At 40.3% G+C, this 27755-nt stretch overlaps 1 protein-coding gene across 1 annotated transcript in view; it reads left to right on the top strand.

Moving 5' to 3' along the window:
- The first annotated feature begins 535 nt into the window (after window positions 1-535).
- Window positions 536-27755, top strand: part of NFATC3 (nuclear factor of activated T cells 3) — a 54830-nt gene continuing 27610 nt past the window's right edge. Inside the window, exons 1-3 of the mRNA XM_070952761.1 lie at window positions 536-656; window positions 11840-12962; window positions 24457-24619. Of these exons, the coding sequence (XP_070808862.1) occupies window positions 536-656; window positions 11840-12962; window positions 24457-24619 (1407 nt within the window). The remainder of the gene's footprint in view (window positions 657-11839; window positions 12963-24456; window positions 24620-27755) is intronic.

The raw sequence follows: 27755 nt of genomic DNA, 5'->3' as shown, positions 1-27755 counted from the left end.
CTTTCGGACCAACGCACAGACTCCCCAATGGGCGAGAACCGGAGTGGCGTCTTCCCTCCTGTCCCCGCCGCCCCTTCCAAAGAGCGGAGCGGACTTCTACCCCCTCGGCGGTCGCTGCGACCGACGGAGAACCGGAGGTGTGGGCTGCACCGCCGCGTTCGAAAGGAAAGTCCCGCCTTTCCCCTCCGGCTGGCCAATCAGCGTCCGAGCGGCCGCTAACGGAGCTGAGGGGGGGGTTGGTTGGTGGGCGTGGCCTGCGCGCCTCTCTGCCCCCTCCTTCCCCCGCGGCGGGTGAGTGACAGGCGGGCGCTGAGGAGAGGCGAGGACGTCGAGCGCCCCCCGCGCGTGCGAGCGACGAGGCGGCCCTGACGGGGCAGCGCGGCCCGCCCGGTTCCCCTTTTTTTCTGGCTCGCTCCGACGACCCTCCCGGCCAAGACCCCCCCCCCCCACCCCCGCCCTCAAGACCGCCGCCACCACCACGACCACCACAGCAGCGGCGACGGCGGCGGGGTCCGGGCTCCTCACCCGCCCCCCGATGACTGCGGCAAACGGCGGAGGCGCCCACGACGACTTCGACTTCAGGCTCATCTTCGGCGAGGAAGACGGAGACCCGCCGGGGCCTGTCGCCGCCGCCGCCGCCTCCTCAGCAGCAGCAGGTGTGCCTGCCCAGCCTCGCAAGGCCGTGGCGGGGCTTTTAAGAGGGGTCGTTTAGGGTGGGTGGTTGGGTGGTTGGGAGGGGAAATGTGAATGTGGAGAACGCCGGAAGGACTCCAGCTCCCGTGCTCCGCAGCCGGAGAGACTCCCCCCAACTCCCATGCTCCGCAGCCGGAGGGACTCCCCCCAACTCCCATGCTCCGCAACCGGAGGTACTCCCCCAAACTCCCATGCTCCGCAGCCGGAGGTACTCCCCAACTCCCATGCTCCGCAGTTGGAGGGACTACCCCAACTCCCATGCTCCGCAGTCAAAAGGACTGCCCCCAACTCCCATGCTCCGCAGCCGGAGGGACTCCACCAACTCCCATGCTCCGCAACTGGAGGGACTCCCCCAAACTCCCATGCTCCGCAGCCAGAGGGACTACCCCAACTCCCATGCTCCAGAGTCGAAAGGACTGCCCCCAACTCCCATGCTCCGCAGCCGGAGGGACTCTCCCTAACTCCCATGCGCCGCAGCCAGAGGGACTCCCATGCTCCACAGCCGGAGGGACTCCCCAACTCCCATGCTCCGCAGCCGGAGGGACTACCCCAACTCCCATGCTCCAGAGTCGAAAGGACTGCCCCCAACTCCCATGCTCCGCAGCCAGAGGGACACTCATGCTCCGCAGCTGGAGGGACTCCCCCAAACTCCCATGCTCTGTAGCTGGAGGGACTCCCCAACTCCCATGCTCCGCAGCTGGAGGGACTACCCCCAACTCCCATGCTCCACAGTCGAAAGGACTGCCCCCAACTCCCATGCTCCACAGCCGGAGGGACTACCCCAACTTGCATGCTCCGCAGCCGGAGGGACTCCCCAACTTCCATGCTCCGCAGCCGGAGGGACTCCCCAACTCCCTTGCTCCGCAGCCGGAGGGACTACCCCAACTCCCATGCTCCAGAGTCGAAAGGACTGCCCCCAACTCCCATGCTCCGCAGCCAGAGGGACACTCATGCTCCGCAGCTGGAGGGACTCCCCCAAACTCCCATGCTCTGTAGCTGGAGGGACTCCCCAACTCCCATGCTCCGCAGCTGGAGGGACTACCCCCAACTCCCATGCTCCACAGTCGAAAGGACTGCCCCCAACTCCCATGCTCCACAGCCGGAGGGACTACCCCAACTTGCATGCTCCGCAGCCGGAGGGACTCCCCAACTTCCATGCTCCGCAGCCGGAGGGACTCCCCAACTCCCTTGCTCCACAGCTGGAGGGACTACCCCAACTCCCATGCTCCGCAGCCGGAGGGACTCCCTCCAACTTGAAGACTTGGCTGTTTAAACAAATAGTCTGACTCTGATTCCGGGTTTTATTATTTACTATTAATTAGTTATTTGGTTTAAAATGGGATTTTATTGTACTTGTTTCTTAACTTGTGTTCGCCGCCCTGAGTCCTTCGGGAGAATGGCGGCATATAAATACATGTAATAAATAATAAATAAATAAATTCCCATGCTCCGCAGCCAGGCCTGGGAAGGGGTGGCGGACCAAGAAGGAGAGGTGCTTCCTTCCCCCCCCACTCCCTTTCTCTCCATACTTTGCCTTGCTTGGCCAGGAGTGCTGACGCGCATTCAGACGTGCAAAAGTGGTTTTGCGGGTCAGGCTGGGGGGGGGGAGAGAGAAATGGGTTTCTCCCCCTTCTCTCCCCCACACCCCGGTCCCCGATCTCTCTGGGCTGCCTCTGAGCCTGCCTGCTGGCTGGGGCCATATGGCTGCCCTCGGAGGGCCCTTCCCCGAGGAGAGGGTGGAGAGGGAGATCCTTGGCCGAGGAGACCCTGACCCTGTTTTGGGTTTGCAGACAGCCGTCTGAAGCCTCCCCCCCCCCTTGATGTCCGCGGGATCATTTGCCACCCAGTGCCTGGTGGGGTGACAGCCTGAACTTTATCCTTTGGTTAAGGGGCTGGACCTCCTCCTCCTCCCCCCCCTCCCCTCCTTTGGCTTGGCTTGGCTTGATTCCCCCACCCCCCCTTTGCTCCTTGCTTGGAAAGCTTTTGTTTCTCACAGGCATGGAGAGAAACTCTTTCCAAAGAGTAAAGGAAGGGGTAGTAGCAGTTCTCCAATGATTTCCCTAAGGCGATCTATCCAGCAGGGTTTCTTTAATCGAAGATGCTGCAGCTGGCTTTTCTCTGAGCAGTTGGTGCTGGTGTGAAGTGATATCAAATGATACGGCAATATTTTTTTTTTTCATTAGAAAACTCCCAACCGGGCAGGTGAAGCATTTGGGACTTGGTCGGAAAGGGTTAATATATATAAAAAGCAAATTCCCTCCCTTCCTCCCTCCCTCCCTCCCTCCCTCCCTCTCCCTCCATCCATCCCTCCATCCCTCCATCCCTCCATCCATCCATCTATATCTATCTATCTATCTATCTATCTATCTATCTATCTATCTATCTATCTATCTATCTCTACCTACCTATCTATCTATCTATCTATCTATCTATCTATCTATCTATCTATCTATCTATAATCTATCTAATAAAAGGGAATGACGCTTACTTCTAACGTCCATTTAGAACATGATGAATTTTCTGACAGGTATAGTTGGGACTCTTTCAGAAAGGGTTAATGTATAAAAAACATTTTTAATAAAAGGGAATGAGGATTATTTCTAACATGCATTAAGAACCTGATGGATGAGTTGGTTGAGACTCGGTCAGAAAAAAGGGTTAATGTATTTTAAAAAAAAAAACTCAAAGGGAATGTGGCTTATTTTAATATGAATTTAGAATCTGATTGACTTCTGGGTGGTTGGTATTGTATATACATATATTACATTATATTATATTATATATATGTATATAAAACCAAAGGGATGAGGATTATTTCTCCTATGTATTTAAAATCTGATGGACCTTCCAAAAGGACTTCGGGATAGTTTGAGACTCAGTCAAAAAAGATGAATGTGTATTCAAATGTTTTGATTTGATGATGTGCTACATTGTGACTGCAATGGACTCTTTAATCAACCACCTAAGTCCCAGAGAGACGTTCCCTGCAATTTGGAATTTTTACGGACAGAAAATGTACCCTTTCTGGAGTTCAGCCGGCTTCATAAAAGATGATTATCTTTTATAATAATTATCTTCCTGATAATGATACTGTATTACTGCTTTACTGAACCTACTAAATTGCCTTAAACTAAACCAGGCTATTGGTCCCTCTGACTTGGTATTGTTATAGATAATTGGGAAGGGATGGATGGCTCATGTCTTTTCCTAGTCTTATCATCAGAGATCCTCTTAATTGTCAAGGATTGAATTTAGCATCAAAGCAAATCTGGTTAGTACTGGTTGGAGGTTTCTAGCTTATTTAAAGGCATTTGGGCCAGCATCCTAAACTTTAAAAAGACTAGAATAGATTGGATAACGACTGGGATAAACTCTGATTCTTTTTAGTTGCAAGTTGTCTTTATCGTTCACATGTGCAAAATCTGGTAATAATACATTACTAAGACTCTAGTAATAATAATAAAAAAAAATAGTTTCTTGAAGTCAGACTTGGCACCTGGTGATTTCATGAACACCAGACAATTTTCTTGGCAAGAGTAAGAAAGTGGTAGCAGATTTCAAATGATTTAGCTAGGCTATCAAGCAAGATTTTAATTGGAGATCCTGCAGCTGGCTTTTCTCTGAGTAGTTGCTGCTAGTTTGAAGTTATATCAAGTTGTACTGCAATATTTTCATTAGAAACCTCAAAACCAGATGTCTCTTGGCTTTAGAATAAGGTCGATGAATGATGTGAATTTCTGGAAACTTACTTGGTAGAGATGGGTCTGGTTTTTGGAAGCATTTTATTGTAGATAATGGACGTGGGTTCCTGATGTAATTGTGTGCGTGTGTGTGTGTGTGTGTGTGTGTGGTCTTGGCAGCTCTAAACTAGCAAAGACTGAACTTAACAGAGAGCAGGAGAGATCTGCCTGCTCATGGCCATTCTCCTTTTCAAGGTTTAAGATGGCATACAGAAATAAGTGATTAAAACCCTATATATAAAATCAAAGATTTGTGTTACTAAGGAAAAAAGAAAACAAAAGCCTGGAGACATTGTCCAAAGCTAAAAGCCTCATCTGGGCCTTGTGGAAATCTACGGCTGTGTGGTCATTTATTGCCTGGCTGTGAAGTACAGAAGTGTACAAGAGCCTTGAAAAGCAGGGAATAGATATCTGCATATTGAATCAGCTGCCCCCAAAATTTGGTATTACATCTGTTCCCTCTGCCCATCCCACTAAATGGAAAGTGGCCTGTCAGGAATCCAGAAACTTTAAAATGCTTTTTAAAAAAGTGACAACATAATTTCAGTAGCACTGCATGCCTGTTAATTATAGTAAAGACCTACCTTATACTAAAGAAAATAAACACAAGTGTATAAAAGATTGACATTATTTTACTGGGGACCTCCGGGTAGATTTCCAGGCTCGTAAGGCAGATTTATTTTTAGAGAATGGCTTAGTGTAAAATGTAGAAAGGGCCTTGTGTTTTAGAAGCAATTTTTGACAAGTCTCTATGTTAATTACTATAGTATAAGACTAAGTAATATTCTTACTGCTGACCATAGTAATATTGAAGCTTTTTTTCTAGGATTAAAAAGTTCTGAATGGAAAAAAAGATTGTAGTAATGTATGCATCTGTTGCAGAAACTTTGATTTAAATGTTTGCGCTTTTCTTGAACACCCAATACTTTAAAAAAGCCCTAGAAAAGATCCTTATTTGTGCATTTTATGTGCATATTAATGATGTGTTTCTAAAAGAAGAAAATAGTGCCTTTAATAGGGTTTGAGATCTCCTGATTTAAATAACCATTGTACTCTTAAAGTACAACAAATATTCCCTGGACACCTGCAGAAAGCAAACGTTAAGGCAAAAGATTTTATTGAAGATAGAAAACAAAAATGTAACACACTTTTGGGAAAGAGTAGTTTCTGATTAAAAAAATTGATCAATATTTCACTAGGGTTCTGAGCAAAGTCAGAAGCTGTAGTTGGAGAATGTCAATTCAGCCATGCTTGAATGAAATAGCAATAATAGTATATGGATTTTTTATTGCCAATCGGACTGAGTGTTTTAGTTAAGATAAAATATATTTCATTTACACACATTTCTCAAGACCTTTAAGTATTTCTTTGCCTGTATTAGTAGCATTTGTTAGGATACTTTTCTGAGTGGTTTACTTGTTTGTTATATAGGTTTGATGTGTTTTACATCTTGCTGTATAACTATGTAGTTTCTTGCTTGGCCAATGTACATTTATTTCTAATTTAGTACATATGGTCAACATTCCTTCCTTGGCACTTATTGACATAATGTCCCCCTTCAAGGGATGATTTTGAAACCAGCCTTTAATTCCTGTGTTTATATATTTGCACCAATTATTGCAGGCGTCTGCTTAAAATAGCCTGACACATAACTATGGTTAGTGATGTGATTGCCCCATCTTCTTCATGCTTGAGCTATTTTGTAATATCCCCTAGCATTTTTAAAGCGTTTGAGAGGTTGTACCCCCTCTTGCTGTTCAGTTTTACTCATGTCGCAAACGTTTTTCTCATCAAATTTTGCCATGTTAGCTTAATCTTATTTTTTAATATTTTTTTCTCAGTTTTCTAGAGTGCACCTGCTGAGTATGTGGACAGGAAGTATATGTTGGAAAGGAACTTGTGGGAATAGGCAAAATTAAGATGTATCTGGATGGAAGTCATTACAGAAAACTGAACTGTTTTGGTACTCATGGGTTTCAAAATAACTAACAGAAAAACTCTAAAATTTGGTAATTCTATTTCTAGCACAGACTGGCTGTCTATAGGACACAGAATTAAATTCATATGAAAGTACAATTGAATTAGAGGCATAATAAGACATCCCCTGATAATAAGCCCAATCGGGCTTTTGAGCGCATGGCAATAAGGCCAAGCGCTTACTTCAGAGTTCAAAAAAAATATAAGACAGGGTCTTATTTCAGGGAAACATGGTAGAAAGGAAGGATTTATGATTACTGGGTGCTGTAACCAGGATTTTAGATTCCATCCTGCAAATAAAAGGGCATGAATAAGTTGCATATAGTAACATTATAAGCCTATAGAAAGGATTCTACAGTAGTTTAGCCACTGTGATTACACTAGAAAGGACTAGCTGGGGCTACCAACCTTTATGTCTTACTTTGTTCTTGTTAAATATATGTTCTTAATGTAATTATATTGGATATGAAATTTATATTGCTGCTAAAATCAGGTGGCTCTCCTAGTCCATCAGTAGAAATGTCAAAGGTTTGAAGTATAGAAAGTGCCCCATTACCACCAGTGCTGATGCTAATACTTATATATTCAAAATGGGTTTATCTATTAAGACTTTGCAAAATTCAAGCTGTAATTTATTGCAGTTGAATCTGTGTACTGGTTTTCTTCGTGCAGCTATTTGACTTAAAGCAGAACTGGCTCCAACACTAATCTTGTTTGCAGATGTATTATTATCTGCTTGATTTTTTTAAAATCTAAAAATCCTTTGCATTTAAGTCTAAATGACTGTTTAACTAACAGAAGTGACAAAAGTACATTAATTCATTTTAGGCTTTGTTATATAAAGCTTCTTGGGGTTCTGAAAGCACGGGAGATGTTAGGGGTGAAATTCAGCTGGTTCTATCCAGCTTGGGCGAACCGATAGCGGTGGCTGTGGGAGGCCCCGCCCACCTGCGTGAACGTCATGATGTCACTTTTTTGCAACATTTTAAGCCTCTGTGCATGCACAGAAGGCTTTGTACATGCACAGATGACGGTGCGCATGAGCACATTTGCGAACCGGTAGGGAAGGTAAGTGAATTTCACCCCTGGGAGATGTCTCATATTTTGCTAAATCAAAACAAATTTGCAACAATTGCTGTCAAAACAATTTGTATTTTTAATAAGTTCCTGAAATAGCATATTATTAAATTAAGCTTGGCAAATTGTGTTGTCTGAAACTGAAGCACCAAAAGGATCTCTCCTTTAGAATGGAGTGTGAGCCCTGTAAATGGATTGCAGTATTCACTCTCTTGCTCCACCTTAGATAACTTCAGCTGAGAGGAGAGGAAAATAGCTTCTACTGTATTTAATCTAAATTGCTTTCTTCTTTATGGGGATCGCATTTGGTTCTAGATGGAGCTGTGCTGCCATTATCAGTTTTTAAAAAGCTATTACTGTGCAGAGCAGATGTATCACTGAATGAATTTTTAAATTATTATTTCTTCTTGGTCTCTATGCCATACAGTGAAATCTGAAGTATTTGTAGTTTTAAGAACATAATTCTATTGATACTAATTTAGGCCAGAACTAGGTGGAGCCTCTTTACTGTTGGGACTCATATTCACAAGTGCCGCATTTTAAATATTTTCTGGACATTTCTGAAAGGTGGTAGCTTTTGGCATGATTGTTAGAAAGATGGAGATTATTGATGAATTTAAACTCTTTTGTCTTAACGGTTTATTGATAAAACAGTGTTGTTTATTAAATGGAGAGTAGATATTTTCAGCCAAGCCAGTACAAGAAACTTAAAAAGTTTTTTTTGATTTGAATGATTCTCTCCAAAGGCTGAGGGGCTTTCTCCTATACCAGTGATGGCTAACCTTTTTGCCATCGCGTGCCAGAAAGGGGGGTGGGCAGGGGAGGTTCACGCACGCATGGGCCCACACCCATAATTCTATGAGTCCCGCTCCGCAGATGTGAGCATGACCCCCCTCCCTCCCGCTCCTGGCACGCAATGGCCCAGTAGGCCCGTTTTTCTTTCTCACCTGGCTCCAGATCCTCTCTATGCATCTGGGGAGGGTGAAAACAGCCTTCCCCACCCCCTTGGAGGCCCTCCGGAGGCCTGAAATGGCCCATTTCCCAACATCCGGTTGGACAGGAAGTGACTTTTTTCCTGTCCCCATCCTCCAGAGATTCTTAGCGTTGGAGCTGAGCTGGCGTGCCAGGAGACATGGCTCCGTGTGCCACCTGTGGCACGCGTGCCATAGGTTCGCCATCACGGTCCTATACCAACAGAATAAGGTGTAGCTGTTAAAAAGTTTATTAAATTAAAAGAGCCAGTTCTAGTGGTTAAGGCACCAGGCTAGAAAGCAGGAGACCATGAGTTCAAGTCCTGCCTTAGTCTATCAAAGCCAGCTCGGTGGCTTTGGGTCAGACAATCTCCATCAAGCATAGGAAGAGAATATATTGTGACTGAAGGCTGGAGTGAAGCAGGCACATGACTTTGTATTTCCTGGTTTATAACTTTTAATGCTGATTTCCTTGGAGATTCTCAGTCCTCCAGGTCATGGTTGTCCCAAAGGTGCTTTTTTCAAGAGGCAACTGGACTTTCTGGTTTTTCTTTGAAGACATTTCGCTTCTCATCCAGGAAGCTTCTTCAGCTCTTTTAATGCTGATGATTTTTGTTTATATGGGTGGAGGGAGGGTATTCATTATTTTGTACAGCTATTCTTTTGTGTAATGATTTTGATGTTTAGCTGCCTAGAACCTGAGGGAATAGATGACATACAAATAAAGTAAATAAATTCATTTTTATTGATTTTTATCCCACCTGTATTATTTTTACAAATAAGGTGGTGAACATATCCATCACACCTTTCTCCTCCTATTTTCTCTCCACAACTGTGTTTTTTGTTTATAACAATTGGTACCATTCAAATAGTTGGCTATTTCATTGCTTATCCCAATTCTATTTTCTGAAAGAAAAAGAAAAGTAGAGAAAAGAAGGGTCCAAAAATAATGTTGAGCAAAAACTAAAGCAACAGAGAAAGAGACAGTTGGCATATTTGATATTGAGGTTGCTGAGAGGCACAAATATGTCAATTGATCTTGATAAAGGACTTAATACAGAAAAAGTGGCATAGTCTGCAAGAACAGCGGTTTGATATTTATCAAACTCTATCACATGACAAGATTATTCAAGATAACCATGGCTTTATGGACATTTGATGTAAAAAACAGAGAAAGTTTCTGAATTCTTTTGAAAACAAAATGTATCTATTTTGTTAGCATCTTTGTAACTGAAGTAACACATTCATTGTATGAATGAATACAATGTAAGCCTAATGCAATATTTCCATTCCATGGTGCTTTTTAGATATGTTTTGGCCAACGGCTATTGTGATGGTGACTGCATAGAACTTGGCCACTTTATCAAAATCTATTTGCAAGTTATCCAGTTATTCTGTCCTTATAGGATTACGATATCTTGATCTTTTCTTAAAAATCTGAGACTCACCAGCTACAGCCAGATAAGTGGTGATAAGCTAAGAATAAAACAAAAAACTTGACTATCTATGAACATATGAGTGGCCTATGAATCATGGTCAGAAGCCATTGCCTATGTTCTTTTACTCAGTGTAGTTTGCTTTCCTCTCAAATGCTCAATTTAGAGGAAAGGTTTTAAATATCAACTTATTATACAGCAATTTTTTTTTAAAGTTCACTTCACAATGATTTAGGATTTTTTGTTTAGGATCAGAGTATTTTTACTTCTAATATTATGAAGCCTTTATTAAATAATAGTCACCTCAGCGAGATGGGTGGCATAGAAGTTTAATAATACATAGCTACATGCATAATCAGTAATACAGTTATGTATGTATAAAATGGAAGACATGGATCTGTCTCCTTTGTTATCACAGCTGTTTTGTGTCTCAAGCTGAATTAGCATAACCTCACATCTGGGTATCTAGTTAACCAGCACTATATAACTGTGGCTTCATTCGTATAAATGAAGAAAACTTGACGTTATTTTGATACTGGATTAATGCAGATACAGATAGTCCTTGACTTGCAACCATCCATTGAGCAATCATTTGAAGTTACAACAGCACTGAAAAAAATGACTTACAACCAGTTCTTACGATTCTCATAGCATCCCCACAGGCATGTGATCAAAATTTGGATGCTTGGCAACTGGCATATATTTATGATGATTGCAGCATCCTGGAGTCACGTGAATACTATTTGTGACCTTCGCAGCTGCTTTCGACAAGCAAAGTCAGTGGGGGAAGACTGATTCACTTAACAACCATGGCAAAAAAGGTTGTAAACTCAGTTGTGACTCACTTAACAAGCATCTTGTTTAGCAACCACAGTTCTAGTCTCAATTGTGGCTGTGAGTTGAAGACTATCTGTAGTTACTGTACTACTTCTTGTGTCATATCCATCATCGGACGTTGGCGATCATGTTGGCGATCCTATTTTTATCAACAGCTGCACGAAAAAGTGCTGTTGAATTACTGTACTAGTGGTTAGATTTCAGAGATGGCCTTTGTGAAGGATTTTGCATTGGAGACATAGCAAGTTATAGGTGGACTCATTTACCCCAGCTTGACCCCTGCCGTTGTCCGGTTGAGTCTTCATGCCAAGTGAACTCACAGCCCATAGTACCGGATGGTTTTTATAGTGATATTACTGTGCTCGTTCCTGGATATATATATTTTTTTTTAGCATCCTGCCAGTGGTGAGTTCCTCCCGGTTCGGCCCGGTTCTGCCGAGCCAGTAGCGGTGACAATATGACGTCACTGAATCAGTTCTCTTTGTTCGGGAGCTGGGCCCTCCCTCCCCCACGTTATTCGTACCTTTTATTTGGCCCTGCCCCCAATCTATTCGCTGCCTCCGAGTCCCAGCTGATTGGCTGGAAGGAAAAAAACTGTTTAAACTCTTGCCCTGGGGCTTCAAAGGGCTGCTCTACAGCTGATCAGTGTTAAAAGGCAATGTGGTGGTAGACCAGTACGCTCGAAAAATAAATGGGTAGACCAGTGTCTCCAAAAACAAATGGGTAGACCGGTACAGCTCTGCAAGCAATTAAAAGCCTGGTAGACCAGTACCTCTGCTAAATCCTAAAGAATTGTCACATGACCATCAAACCACGCCCATAAAATAAGCCACGCCCACAGAACCGGTAGTAAAAAGTTTTAGAACCCACCCCTGATCTCTGCTATATCTCAATTTTTTAATATACTACTTCTATTTTAATGTTTTGAACACTATTGCAAACTCCAGACCTTTTATAGAAAAGTGGGCTACAAATGTTTGGAAACCATAATTGCTCTGTCTCACAATGCAGCAAGTAGAAGCGTTCCAAGATCCAAATGTCTTAAAAGAGCAAGATCCTTACAACCCAATATTTTAATCTCCATCTGTTTTCCTTTTCTTTTTTCCAGATCTCGAACCTGATGACTGCGCATCTTTATGCATTTTCAGTGTCGACCACTCTTCATCGGTAAATCATCCTATCTGTATCCCATGTCATGGATTTCAAACACACCCTTCCCCTTTGTCTTCGCCTGCTAAATTGCAGAGCCACAAAAGCTACGAAGGAACCTGTGAAATACCAGCTTCTAAGTACAGTCCAGTTGGTGGGCCTAAGCCTTTTGAATGTCCTAGTATTCAAATTACATCCATCTCTCCAAACTGTCATCATGGAATAGAAGCCAGTGAAAATGAATTGCGCACCAATGGCCCTCACAATGAATATATGGAAAGGCCTTCAAGGGACCACTTGTACCTTCCTCTTGAGCCATCTTACCGAGAGTCATCCCTTAGCCCGAGCCCTGCCAGCAGCATTTCCTCTCGGAGCTGGTTCTCAGATGCTTCCTCTTGTGAGTCAGTCTCTCATATTTACGATGACGTGGATTCGGAACTGAATGAAGCTGCCGCTCGTTTCACCCTCGGGTCACCTTTGGCATCTCCTGGAGGTTCCCCAAGAGGCTGCCCAGTTGACGATCCTTGGCAACAATCATACGGATTCGGGCATGCCTTGTCACCAAGACACTCCCCTTGTCATTCTCCTAGGACTAGTATCACAGATGAGAATTGGCTTAGCCCAAGACCAACCTCCAGGCCCTCATCAAGGCCTACATCACCATGTGGGAAGCGCCGACATTCTAGCGCTGAAATCTGTTACCTCGGTTCCCTTTCTCCTCATCATTCTCCCGCTCCATCACCAGGACATTCTCCTAGGGGCAGTATCACGGAAGACACGTGGTTGAATTCTTCTCTCCATGGTCTCAGTCCCGGCCTTTCGGCTTTCCAGTGCTGCGGAGATACCGACATCCCTCTTAAGACAAGGAAGACCTCCGAGGATCAAACTGCAATTATTTCTGGGAAAGCGGAGCTTTGTTCTGAAGACCCGGGCAATTTATCTCCATCCCTTGAAACTGCAATAGACGATAGCTCTGTATCCCAGCATATGTTAAAAAAAGATTTGCCTGGTGAACAATTTCTTTCTGTTCCTTCACATTTTACCTGGAATAAACCAAAGCCTGGCCATACTCCTATATTTCGGTAAGTAGGTTAAAGATAATGAAATTGAGATTTTCCATCTTCTGCCTTTTTCTGTTGATATACAACGTGATGAATTCCGGTAGTGCTTGACTTATAACCATTCCTTCAAGCAACCATTCAAACTTTACAGGGGCACCAGTGGTGGGTTTCAAATTTTTTTACTACCAGTTCTGTGGATGTGGCTTGGTGGGTGTGGCATGGCTTGATGGGCATGGCAGGGGAAGGATACTGTAAAATCTCCATTCCCACCCCACTCCAGGGGAAGGATACTGTAAAATCTCCATTCCCTTCCCAATCCAGGGGAAGGTTACTGCAAAATCCCCATTTCCTCCCGATCAGCTGGGACTTGGGAGGCAGAGAATAGATGTGGGCGGGGCCAGTCAGAATTTTTATTACCGGTTCTCTGAACTAATCAAAATTTCCGCTACCGGTTCTCCAGAACTGGTCAGAACCTGCTGAAACCCACCTCTGAGTGGCACTGAAAAAAGTGAATTACAACCAGTCCTCGCACTTACAGCAATTGCAGCATCTCCATGGTCACGAGATCAGAATTTGGGCACTTTGCAACTGATATATATATATTTACAGTGGCTGTAGTGTCTGGGTCCCGTGATCACCATTTGGGAACTTCCCAGCTGACTTCCAAGAAACAAAGTCAATGGGAAAGTGAGATTCACTTAACAGTCATTTAACGACTGCAGTGATTCACTTCACAGCTGTGGCATCTTCTGCATGGCTATATATTTAAAAGGCTTTCATTTGCTTTCTTTACTAATCAGTTTATGGTCCTTCTTAACAGTGGTCTCATGAAAGAAGCCAATTCCAAAGAAGTGTCTATGATCTTGGCTCTTTTTCTATGTAAGCCATAGTTACAGTTAGCTATATTTTTAGATTTGGAAGCAACTCTTGTTATTTGATATGGAAATGAAAGCACTAGGGGATTTTGTGTGTGTGTGTGTGTGTGTGTGTGTGTGTGTGTGTGTGTGTGCATTGTTGGATGGGGAAGATTTTCATGAGCCCAATATTCTTTTGCACAGTTATTAAACTAACAGTAAAATAATTTATAAGAGTTTGTACTTTTGTCACAAGTTACCTTCTAAAAACTTTAGGATGCAATTCCTGCAATACCCAGGAAATCTGGTTATTTATGTGAATGCACTCTTGCATAGAAAGCAATCAGATCAGGGGTGAAATCCAGCAGGTTCTGGAGAACCGGTAGCGGAAATTTTGAGTAGTTCGGAGAACCGGCAACTATCATCTCTGCTGGCCTCAGAGTGGGATGGGAATGGAGATTTTGCAGTATTCTTCCCCTGCCACGCCCACCAAGCCACGCCCACCAAACCACACCATGCCCACCAAGCCACGCCCACAGAACCAGTAGTAAAAAAATTTGAATTCCACCATTGATTCAAATCTCTTAACTTTAGCATTTTAAAATAAACCAAGTACCTACCTTTAAATTGTAAGAATTTGTGATCAAGATGGTCACAGGGTTTCTTTGAAGTATATTAAATTGTCACTTGCAGAGAGCTAAGCAAAAATTGTGGGTGTACTCATATTTATCAGACGTGTATTTAATAATCACTTTCAGTATTTAAAAAAAAATAATAGTTACTAGTTGATGGATTGCTTTTGTGCCATGAAGTCAACATTGACTCGTAGTGACTACATATATAGATGTTCACCAGGAATTTTCGGTTTACATTATTCTCATTCATATAAGGTTTTAAGTGTGAAATAGGATGAGTAGCCATTTGATCTTAAATAAGATTAAATGTGCTTGCTAATTCTCTCTAGGATAAGCTGGGTTAGTGACCCCCATCTCAAAATAGTATATGAAAGCTGCTTAGAAATCTGACTCTTTGTTTTAGCCTCTCTGGAGTGAGAATACACTAAGACAGCATGGGTGGTTAATATTTTCTTAACTTGCAATAAGTAGCAAGCAAAAGCAATAATTGCCGAGCTGTGTGTTTTTAGCTTTGCCTCTCAGTTTTTCTTACTTCTTTACATGGTTCATTCTTGTCAGATTCTGTATTTGGATGCTTGGGTGGCATGGTAGGAAATATACCACGTTTCCCTGAAAATAAGACTGGGTCTCATATTAATTTTTGCTCCAAAAGAAGCATTAGGGCTTATTTTCTGGTTAGGTCTTATTTTTGGGGAAATACGCTACTAAATGCACTTATCTGGCTGACAATCTTAATGGGGTTTATTTTGGGGGTAGGGCTTATATTACGAGCATCCTGAAAAATCATGCTAGGACTTATTTTCCGGTTGGATTTTATTTTCGGGGAAACAGGGTAGTTAGCTGTATGAATACCTTTCTTCAAACAATTGGTTTCTTCTCCTTGGAAAAGATTGAATATATTATATTATATTTCTTTCTTCTTAAAAAACAAACGTTATTAGATTTAAAAAAAATAAAATTGTATAAAACATTCACAACCTTAAAATACAATCAACAGTATCAACAAACAACAAAAAATATATATAATGTATATAAGTACACATATATACAAAAACTTATTTTCCTTTTTTTCCTTAATGACGGTGTATAATTATTACTTTTAATTTCTTACTAAATTTTGACTTTACCTTCTTTTCCATTGGTTTATCCACTCATACCAACTGTCCCATACCTTAAAATACAGATCAATTGCCAACGGAGCAGCAAATAATTCAAAAAATTTACACGTGTGCAGAAATGGATAGACTAACGTTGAAATTGAAAGATAAGGAAGACTCACAGAATATATTATATTTTAATAAGAGGTGCAATCAGAGTTGCACTGCTGTCGCACTGAAGGCCAGGCAACATCTCCAGTGCTGCTTGTTTTTGTTTTTAATCTAGGAAATGGGTTTCATAGAAATAAATTCAGGGAACTTTTATTGCTCACTTTCAGAACTTAAAACCCATTCATTCATGTGACTCTTCCATACTTTCACGCCTCTCTGTGGCATAGTATTATTTAAAATATGTTAGCTTTAATATGGTTCATTAACCACAGGCTGTGAACATACTCTTACCCTAGTTCAGTTGTTTGTTTCATTGGTATCAAGTATTGGGCATATAATTAAGGAGAGGATATTTGGAATCAATGTATCAGCTTCTCTTTTAATGATTACGTATTTGTGCCGTGTTTAAACACAGTCTTCAGAAAAAATTCAGAAGGTAAGAAAAGTTGAAACAAAAAATATGTTAAAAGTCAAAGAAATTTTGTGGAATTCCTAGGGATAAGTTTTTTTAGCCTTAAAAAAAAAGAACATTGATATCAACATAAAAGCGGAGTCAAGAAAGATGCAAACAGTAATTAACATCCATTTAGGCCATAGTTACAAGAAGGAAAATCTTGCAGTGTCCCACCGTCCGTAAAAAAAACTGAAGGTGAAAAGAGGTTGGTTTCTGCAGCAAAGCAGTGATGTGAAATGTACCTTCAAGCAGTGGTGAAATTCAACATTTTTTACTACTGGATCTGTGGGTGTGGCTTGGGGGGGCGTGGCTTGGGGGCGTGGCAAGGGAAGGATACTGCAAAATCTCCATTCCCACTCCATTCCAGGCGGAAGGATATTGCAAAATCTCCATTCCCACCCCACTCTAGGGCCAGCCAGAAGTGGTATTTGCTGGTTCTCCGAACTACTCAAAATTCCCGCTTCCAGTTCTCCAGAACCTGCTGGATTTCACCCCTGCCTTCAAGCAGAAATACTTAAAAGAAGTAAAAAGAAAAAGGCCTCCACAGTTCTCAAACTTGAATATAATTAAAAGTCTCTGTGGAGATCTCAAGCATGTAGGTAGACCTAAGAATATTTCTGAGCTATAAAATTTCTACTAATAAAGAGTGGGAGAAAATAAATAACAGAAGAAGAGAAGAATAGAAAGGATATAAGGAAACATATTTGCAAACTATTATTTCTGAGAAAGGAAGCATTAGAAAACTGCTGGCTGAAAAAGTGTCCAAACTTTTACAAGTGCCATTATAAAAAACTTATTTCTTATTTTGAACTTCTAAATAGCTGCACATAAATAGTAAGTATGCATTCAAATTTGCTAAAAATGTCATGTTTTACTTGAACATATAGAATCTGTGGAAACAGTACACAGGGGTTCCTCGAAACATATAATTTTACCAGCTGTCCTTCAAACTTGCATAATACTGTAATTGGGATTGTCAAATGGTATTTGTGTAAAAGGAATATTAAAATCAAGGAGAGTGCAGATAAATCAAAACTTCGCATTGGTGTCTTCACAGATGTTGTTAGAGGAGTATTCTTTTCTAATTTTTTCATGATGTTTTCTTTATCTTCTACTCTAGTTTCTGTTCACATAAATAGCTCCTGAGTTTTGTTTCATGCTTGGCAACAATATGCAAGTGATTTGCCATTGCCTTCCTCTGGGAAATTTATCTTTCTGTGCTCTTCCTTCTACTTCCTTCCTCCTTTCCAACTTCAAGTAATTTTGCCTGCTAGATTCTTTTGACCAAATTAGTCTTTGCTCTAGTAGTGTTCATTTTGTAATGTCCCTTGTTCTTCCTCTTGCGTATGTGGATTTATGATCCTGTATATCTTCTGCACCCAAAACATATCTACAGTGTTTCCCCAAAAATAAGACCCTGTCTTATACTTTATTTTGAACCCCAAAATAAGCGCTTGGCCTTATTTTCAGGGAGGTCTTATTATTTTGGGGTGCGTGGAGCAAGACGGGGCTCCTCTTGCCAACTCACCTGATTTCCAGCTCTGTCTCCATAACCCTAACCAGGGGAAATGGCGGGGACTGGCTGTGCATGCGTTTAAATATTTTCAGGGAGGGCTTGTTTTCGGGGAGGGCTTATTTTCAGGGGAGGGTTTATTTTAGCGCATGTGCTCAAAAGCCCGATTGGGCTTATTATCAGGAGATGTTTTACTTTCAGGGAAACAGGGTAGGAATCTTATCAGAAATATAACTAGAATCTATATTTAATATAAATATATAAATTTACATATTTATTGACTTTTACTTGCTGCAGTAAAAAAGACTCAAGATACAGAACATCCATAAGAGAATACATTAAAAAGAATACATTCAAATATCCATGGAGCAAATCACCCTCCCCATCGAAACAACTCTACCTAAAACTTAAATCAATGACCAATATTTTAATTTCATCCAGTCCAAAGAGAAACCAAATAGTTGGTTTCCAATAGCTTATGGAAAGCTAGTTTAGGAGTTGATTAAATTTCTGAGGTGCATTTAAGAATGCAGGTCATATCCTCTTTATGGAGAATAATCAACCAAAAGACACCCTCTAAATACACAGTGAAGAACATTCATAGATGATTTAAAGACTTTAAACATCACATGGAAAGACGCTGAAGTATTCTCCCCAAACTGAAATTAGTGCCCAGTAATGCTAAAAAAATAAATAAATTTGAGAACGCAAGAGCATCAACAGAAAAACAACAACTGTTTTTCGAGCCGCCTCTCAGCTGTAGAGGCGGCTCTTTACGGATGATGGGGCTGGCGGTCTTGAAAAGACCGTCTAGCGACGACGGCGCCAACCGGAAGATCCTGGATCTGCGCACCTTCCGCCGCACCCTCAAGACCTTTCTATTTCAACAGGCTGGCCTGGCCTAACTTTTCCCTTTTTAAATTGTAAATTTTAAATTTGTCTTAACCATTGTGGGTGTTTTTAATTTGTCCCGGGCCAAATTATTTAATGTGGTTTATACTGTCTTTTAAATTTTGTAATCTATGTGTTTTATTTTTTGGCTGTTCACCGTCCTGAGTCCTTCGGGAGTAGGGCGGTATATAAATCTAATAAAATCAAAATCAAATCAAAATCAAAATTGTCACAGTGGAACTGACGCATATTAAATTAAATTAAAAACAAGAAAATGAGAGAAATGTTTTAAGAACAGAGATATCAGAGGTAAACTTTCAGCTAATGAGATTAATCATTGTAGAGGTTTATGCACAGAAATAAGATTGAAGCAACACAGAAAAACTGCATTGAAGTGCTTTACAAACAGGAGTATAGAATGACAAGCATTTGTAGACAGAACTTTGTCCCCTAGAAGTGAACTATGAGAGACAGTAAGCCAGCTGTCAAACAGAAAAGCATCAAGCAAGGATAAAACCTTCTGTTTAAAACAGCAGCCTGCAGGCAATAAATAAATAAATAAATAAAAAATAAGGGAGGGGGGGGCGGGAACTATAGCATCTTTATATTAAAGAATATGGAATAGCATTGTTTAACAAATGCAATAGGGGGGGGAGGAAGAAACAGTATATGTATAAGTGGAATGGCTTGTCTTCAGGAGTTATGGATGCTGTATCACTGCAGGCTTTTAAGAAGTGGCTTTTAAGATATGGCTTTTGAGCAACCTGTCTGAAATGGTAAAGGGTTTTCCTGCTTGAGCAGAGAGGTTGGACTAGAAGACCTCCAAGGTCCCTTCCAACTCTAATACTCTATGTTCTACCGTGTTTCCCCGAAAATAAGACCCTGTTTTATATTTTTTTGAACCCTAAAATAAGCGCTTGGCCTTATTGCCATGCGCTCAAAAGCCCGATTGGGCTTATTATCAGGGGAGGTCTTATTTGGGGGGAAACAGTATATATCTGTAACCAAAGAAAGGAAATAAAAGAGAATGGAAATTACTAAACCATGGCTTCTTTGGAAAACTTTGTTCCCAGAAAACGTTCTCTGGACAACTGTCTCTGGACAGTTGTGGTTTCAACACAGGCCCAGTGTGGTGTTAATTGTGAAGGTATTGGACTGTAAGGGAGGAGACCCAGGCCCAAGTACATCCTCAGCCATGAAAAGGCACGGAGTAGCTTTGGGGTAATGTCTCTCTTTCTCAGCACAACCTGCCTCACTGTAGCCTAATTAGAGGGTACCAATTTTTGAAAAGTGCTTTAAATCATAAAAGCAAGTAAGTTCATTTTAACGAACGTGTAAGACTTAACATGGTGGAGAGAATTCCAGAATTGAGTTTTCACAAAAGAAACTGTCTTATCTGAAGCCACCATTTGCCTCATCTCCGGCAGAAGGTGTCTGAAACTTGATGGACTTAGAGATGAAAATCAGCAGTTTCAGTTGTTCTCAAAAACAGTGGTAGAGTTGCAGTTGAAAACATGCTGCAGAATCGAACATTTCCCCTTAGACTCAAAAGCCAGCGTCCCTAGTCTTTGCACTCAAAACGCAAATTCTGCATTGTGCATTTTTATGTGTATTATCTTTGAACACAGTGGTTGAAAGTATCTCTCATATGTGACATTTTATTTCTGTTAGTTCTGCATGTTGGAGGGTATTTACTGTTCTATTAAAAGGTAAAGGTAAAGGATCTCCTCCCACATATGTGCTAGTCAGTCCTGACTCTAGAGCAGTGTTTCTCAACCTTGGTAGCTTGAAGATGGGTGGACTTCAACTCCCAGAATCCTCCAGCCAGCAGCGATTGCTGGAGGATTCTGGGAGTTGAAGTCCACCCATCTTCAAGCTTCTAAGGTTGAGAAACACTGCTCTAGAGGGTGGTGCTCATCTCCGTTTCAAAGCTGAAGAGCCAGCACTGTCTGAAGACATCTCTGTGGTCATGTGGCCAGCATGACTAAATGCCAAAGGCGCATGGAATGCTGTTACCTTCCCACCAAAGGTGGTCCCTATTTTTCTACTTGCATTTTTTACGTGCTTTTGAACTGCTACGTTGGTGGAAGCTGGGACAAGTAATGGGAGCTCACCCTGTTATGTGGCACTAGGGATTCGAACCACTGAACTGCCAACTTTTCGATCGACAAGCTCAGCATCTTAGCCACTGAGGTACCACATCCCCTTTACTGTTCTATTAGGATTCTGTTAAACATACACAGATTGTGTTGATATCCAAACTATCGTTACCACAGTCTTGGTTTACTCCATTAACCTAATTCTGGAGTTTCACATAACAGAACTATCACCATAAGGTTAGGTTCATATCAAAGGCTAAGACCCCCTCCCCTAATCCTGTAAAGTTAAAACTAACCAAACTTAGTTTTAACTTCTCTGCTGTTGAGAAGTCTGGTTTTTGACTCCCTGTAAAGTTGTCAATATTTTTTTCTTTTCTCCTTTTCCTCTTCTTCACTCCCCAAATCTAGAAAGTTCAAAAGAGATTTGGCCAGCGAATATCCTTCTGATGTGCATGATAAGGAAAGGGGAGTACCACAAGTGATACCTAACAGATGTTCTCCTTTTATCAGAAGTGTGTGGGGAGTTAACTGTTATTTATTACTTTAAAAAATTGTTAATTGCTGTTTAGTAAAAAAAAAAAAAAAAAGACTATTGGAAGATACTAGAAGGAAAGAAGAGAAGGAAAGTTTGCAGTGTAAAGGCCAAGAAGAGAAAAAGGATTGGGCAACCAGAAAAAAAAAACAATATTGGCTACTAACTATACAGTTGTTCTAAGTATACTTTTGGTTAAGGAGGTTGAAACTGGTGGTATTTTTTTTATAATCCATTCTGGCTAGGCTGTTGCAGAGTTTTCAAATAATCCTTTTAAACAGTACTCCAGATTTTGAGTTAGCAATTCAAATATTTCCTGTGACATTACAATGGAAAGCTATTAGTAGCTGTGTCTACAGAAAGAAACCTGAACAAAAATTTCATATCTAGATTATTCACCAATAATGTATATAAATTAGTCAGCCATGTTGAGTAAACGTAGCCTACAAATATATTTGTTGACCAAGGGATAAGCACTCATACAAGTTGAGGACTTTCAAAGTGCCTACAATATGTCTTAGAAAAATAAACATTTTAAAGTATATAGATATTAAGTTAAAACATTTACACACAGCTATATTTGTTCACCTAATGTTTTAATTCAGTTCCTTATTAGTGGCAAACTTATTAACATTTTAAAGTTGCGATAAAACATTGACTCACTAAACATTGGCTTTTGATTTTAAAGCCACAATTAAGTTTTCCTAGATTCCTTATGAAGCAGGAGTTTCTTTTATTTTATCCTGCCTATGTTTCCCAACTGAGTTCCCCTAACATTTTTTGTACCATGGTTCCATCGTCTCTAATTATGTTTGAAACGAACTTTTATTCAGTTAAAAGTACTCCCAAAGAGCTAGTTACTAATCAGTTCTTAAAACCTCAACATTTTACTTGGCTAAAGTTTCCAATATCAATAAAAAGCAACCTGGCATTTGACCCTTTAAAATTGGTCCATTTAAGAAAAACTTCAGAAACGTGAAAGATCTCACTTGCTATGGGTTTTGAGCTACCGATATGGTTTCAGTTTGTTTCTTACAATTGGCAAACTTTGGCAAAACAACCCTGGCTTAACAAGCCAAGAAAACTACTTCAGTGTTCACAATAGCATGGCTCGAAGCAAAAAGATTAGAAATCTTGAACAAGGAAAAGATTTGTGGCTGCCCCAGATATTTTGCTGAAGCGTAGCAGGCTCTCTGCAATCATTCTGCAATGTCCTTTTCGGTTAGTTTCACCGCAGGGGCTACCCATTAGCATCTGTAAACAGCTTCTTTCAGTACTAACCATAATTAACTGAAGTTAAATCTGTCACAGGAAAATGGTACAGTGATGTGCAGGTGCAGACAACTTACTGTTTTTACTCGGTCAAATCATATCCCTTTTTTTAAAATGAAGGATTTACTGATTAATTTTCTTTTAGATGTTATGCGACGGATGCCTGAAAATCTAATCTTACTTACCTTTGATTGGTACAATCCATTAGCTAGATATCTAAAAGAACCAGTTCAGTAGGAATGTTTTGTTTGTTTTGCCTAACTTAATGTATCAGTTTCAGTGTAATTACCAGTTTCTCAATAGTACACCAGCCCATCATTACTGATTTCTCTAATCTTGGGCACAAGAAATATCAATAACAATAAAGCCACATCAATGTTATACCTGGTGGTTATCTTACGAACAGGGCCTCCCCTGTGAAAAGAACCTGATTGCATCATCTTTATTGGCAAATCCTTTTTGTACCTTTGTTTTGGCACCTCTATTTATTAGTTTTTATTGGCTTTTTTTGACCTTTTGGAAGTTCCATTCTCCAAGCAATGGTGAATATTACGTGTTACTATTAATACAGCCACTATATCTGTACCAGTGCTCTTTTTCCCACTAGTTTATAAAGCAGATATTGGATCATCTTTCATGCCCTAGCAGTCCAGATGCCCCCCCCCCCAAGCTTTCTTTTTAAAGATATATTTGAAATCCTCTTCGATTTTCCATCTTCTGCAGTTTGGAAAAGGGTGAATGATTGACTAGTTCCTTGAATTGGTAAGTGCGTTAATTGGTAAGAAATTCAAGTTCCTTGAATTGGTAGAACTACTTTTAACCTGGAAAAACTCTCTGTTCATTGTGTTAAATAAAGAGGACATCGCTTAATTTTAGAAGATAAATTTAAATAATCCAGACAACTATGAAAGCCAAGCTGTAGCAGTTTAGGATTTATTGGGGGAAAAGTCGATCTTGTACAGATTCAGAATAGATTATTGCTAGCCAGTGCCTGCTTATGCTCTGAAATTAAGGATTATACATTCATTAGCAGTAGTCTTTCCATTACTTCAGAAATAGGAGTCTTACAATCTAGTCATAAATATTTTGGAATAATACAGAATGTTTTCTCAGTGAAGTGGCCTTCTGTATTTATTGTCTTTGTAGTGTGAAATGTTCTTCAGTAATGATTGTTCCTGCTAACTATCAGAATTTGAATGCAAGCTCATTGTTCGTGCCACACTGTGTTTAAACTGTTTCTTTAAAAAAATAGACTTGAAATGTTTATCTGCCTCCTTTGCTAAGGTTGCATTAGGCACTTTTTCTCATGTTATCACAGTACAATATGCTTAAATCCTAGCTTTCTAGCTAATCTTTTTATTTTTAATATTTATCTTTCCCTGCAGTAAGAATTCCTGTGTAGCTGGTGGTAGCTTGATGTTCCATTAACACATGTTTAATGTGTGTGCATAACAACAATACTGCAATTCATATTGGATCTTTGTGGAGGGATAGTAAAACTGAATGAAAGGAATTCCACAGATAGTTCACTTTGGTGTGCTCGACAAAGGGCTTAAACGCTTCTGGAAAGTTATGAGTTAGGTCATGCAGAGTATCATGCATGCACATGGTGCAGGTTTATGAAATATGTCACGCTTTTGTAATAGAGCTTTAGCCATAACTGTGCCTCTTCATGCGTAGGAGAACTATTAGAGTCTGGGGGGAAAAACAGTTGATGCAAATTTTTTTCTATTTTTTTCCCTTGATCCTTCACATCTGCTTTCTCCTTGCTGATAATTAGTTTAATATTTGTTAACAAAACAATTATAACTGATTTTTTAAAAAAAACAAATTAAATTTTAATGTGGAAAAGACAGTCTGTTTAAATTTTTGTTTAAAACACTTCACGGCTTTATTACTATATTTATAGTGTGATCTCAAAAAAAAAAGTGGATATTGAAAGGGAGGTTAGAAAAAGATTATATTTATATTGAAATATATGCACTTCTTGGTTTTAGCACATCTTCATTGCCGCCTCTAGACTGGCCTTTACCCATACAATACGGGCAATGTGAACTGAAAATAGAAGTACAACCAAAAACTCATCACAGAGCACATTATGAAACGGAAGGCAGCAGAGGAGCAGTAAAAGCATCTACTGGTGGACATCCTGTAGTCAAGGTAAGAGATGATAATGTGTGTCTTATCTGTGAACCACATTTTCCCCTGCTGTAATGGTATGTGGGACTGGCCTTGGGAGGCAGGATGAAGACTCTGCAGCCTAAGCAGTGGCCTTTCTCCTGCTTCCAAAGTCATCCCCGACTATCATTATACCTACACGGTCTTGGTTATAATAAAAATAATTGTCTACAGGAATGAACATAGTTTGAATAGAATTGTGTCAGAACTGTGATGAGTGCTAGCTTATATTCATGAGCAGTTAGGCCTGCTAATTGCTCCTAACTTCTTGTTTCTTTTATTGGACTTCATTTAAAATAACTTCATTTTCTAGGAACATAGCCAGATCTCCTTGCTTGTTGCTGACAGTATCAGAAGCTATGGTCTAAAGTTTATTTACTGTACTTACAGTTGATGGCTTGCTTAGAAATGACAAGAAATTTGGACATAACACTAAGCTGGAGTCATTCTTGGGCACAACAGTATACTTGCAATGACTGAAAAACCAAACTTCTGATTTGTGCATATTTGGTTATTGATATTTTGTGTAGGCATTAGCAGACTTGTATTATCACAGTCAGTCAATGCAAATGGTGGTTGTTTCCAGGGACAAGTGCACTTTTATTACTGTGATACTTTCCCTTGTTCCAACACGTGAGAGGGAAATGGAAAGATACGGTAGCATGATTATAGTCTGCACACAAGTGGTATTTAGCAGAGTAGGGTGCAAGTTTCTTGACAAGCACTAGCCAACAGATTTAACGTCCTTTTACCTATGTGCGTAAACAGGAGATTGAATATTTTTTCATAATGCTTAAGTAAGACATTAGGTATAAACTAGAGTGTAAAGCACATGTTCCCTTGATCGTAAAATGAGGTAAGTCGGTGAATGCCAAACAAATACTTAGTTTGTATGTGCTAAACATTAACACGGTATGTAATATTCAGGCAAGCATTAAAATAGCCAGTGATTGCAGGCAGTATTTTTGTACACGGTGCATAGTTTTGGTGTAGGCATGGGCTTTTAGACATACTGCACTGAATTGGTTTAATACATAATCCAGTACAACTTTACGGTACTTGGAAGTAAGTTCAGTTCTGTTCACTGGAGTTTATTCCCTTATATATGAGCCTGGGTCTCAGTGTAGATTGTGGCCAAATCTGAGCTACCTTGTTATGTAATCATTGAAAAAAAAAAATTGGAAAATGAAATGCTGCTGCTTTTATTAGAGTATTAAAATTTTAATATACTAAAAATGATTTATCTTGGATCTTGACAGTAAATGCTCTGAGGATCTTGGTGATTCATAGTTAACGTTGCCCATTTAATTTAAATCATTGTCACATTGCTCATTTTTCCTGAACCTTTATCGTTATTTTTTTTTGTGAAATTTGCAATAAATGGTTATTAAAGTTTGCAGTTGGACTGGGGTATTTTCACTCACGTGAAGGCCAACATTTATGTGTTGTATACAGTACACAGTATATATATTTTCCATTTCTCCTTTTGATGGAAAACTGAGTATTGTAGTTCGTCTAGAAGGAAGTTGGGACATGCAACACTGCAAGTCACATTTATATATAAAGGCAGTAATTTTGTAAAACAGGGCAGTTCATTTACAAGACTGAATCAACAGTTTTAAGGATTTTCTTTTATGTAATAGTGATTGAGCTACTTAAATGTTGTGAAATAGGTATTTTAAGATAAACAATGCATGCAAATCTTTTTTATATTGCAATTTTGTTTATTATTTTTGTGTTCTTGTAGAGAATCTGAAGAAATCTGGGAATTCCAGCCTGAATCTTGCAAGATTTCAGGTGGGAATACCATAATTTATGATATGTAGTGGTTTTGCAAGGTTTATACAATAAACTGAACCTCAGATATAACAGGTGCTTGACATGTGCAGATATGTGTATATATAATATATATTGTTCAAAAGAAATGCTTAGAATTGAGGGAGAGAAATTACATATCAATAGTATGTTTTTCTCCATAAAAAATCTTTGATTTTAAAAATGAAAGTTTTCTTTGGGGGAAAAAGGTAATATTGCAGGGACTGCTAAGTAACTGATAGGCATGAATAGTTCTTTTCTGGAGCAGTTGATGAAACCTTCACAGAGCTGTAGTAATAATGGAGATTTTTAATGATCTAATATAATCAGAAGTCATAACTGCATAAATGGAATATCTAATAAATGTATAGGAAATATTGTTGAAAATGGAAAGAGGATATGATATCTTGAATGTAATCCTGGTTGATAGGGAAGAATTGATTGATGATATATAATTGTCAGGAATATTAAAGGGAAATGTGACCATGTTGTGTGAAGCTCAAAATATAGAAGGTGTTGGAGTTGGATATTACAGACTTTGGATATCTGTTTACAAAAGTACAAGGAAAACCCTTGGTGAGAAATTCAGAAAGAATCATGAAAATTGGAATATGTGAAGGTACAGCTGCAAATTGTTCCCATGAGAGTAAAACTGAGGATGTTTAAAGAAGCCAGTATATGATAGCTTAGCAAGAACCACTGAACTGGTAGAACTTAAAAAGGTCTGTGTCACATTAAGGAAAGTCAAAAAACATGGAGGAAAAAAAAAAGTCAGGTATTGTAGGAGATGACTAGGTTGAGCCTAAGGTTGGGATCAGTGGTGAAATCTAAACCGGTTTGGTACCAGTTCGCTGATGCAGACAGTGCGCACCAAGTGTGCTGCATGAGCAGTGTGCACATGCAGTGCACACGCGCTGTGCACACATGCATACGCAGTATGAGCCAAAAGGAGGTGTGGGAAGGTAAGTAGAACAGCGTAGGGGGGTCCGCTGTGCCGCACGATTTAGCTTTGCTAGAAAGCAGGAAATCCTAGCATAGCATAGATAGAAATTCTAGCAAAGCTAAACCACGTGGCACAGCTGACCGTCGGAAATACCAGTTCAACCAAATCAGTAGTTTTTATCACTACCGGTTCGCCGGAACCAGTAGCATTTCACCCCTAGTTGGGGTCAAATGCATCATCAGTTTGGAATCTCTACATCAAGTCCAGCCCCTCCGTTGAAGTCCGTTGACTTATCTGGGGCCAATTTGCCTTGACTGTTAGTGGATCAGATTCTTGTGTATAGGTAGCGTGAAATAAACT

Source organism: Pituophis catenifer, unplaced genomic scaffold (genome assembly GCF_029215685.1).
Source record: "Pituophis catenifer annectens isolate HBS135680 unplaced genomic scaffold, rPitCat1.0.hap2 SCAF_13, whole genome shotgun sequence".
Lineage (NCBI taxonomy): Eukaryota > Metazoa > Chordata > Lepidosauria > Squamata > Colubridae > Pituophis > Pituophis catenifer.
The sequence above is the reverse complement of the archived record's forward strand: the minus strand, read 5'-3'. Positions and strand labels throughout refer to the sequence as shown.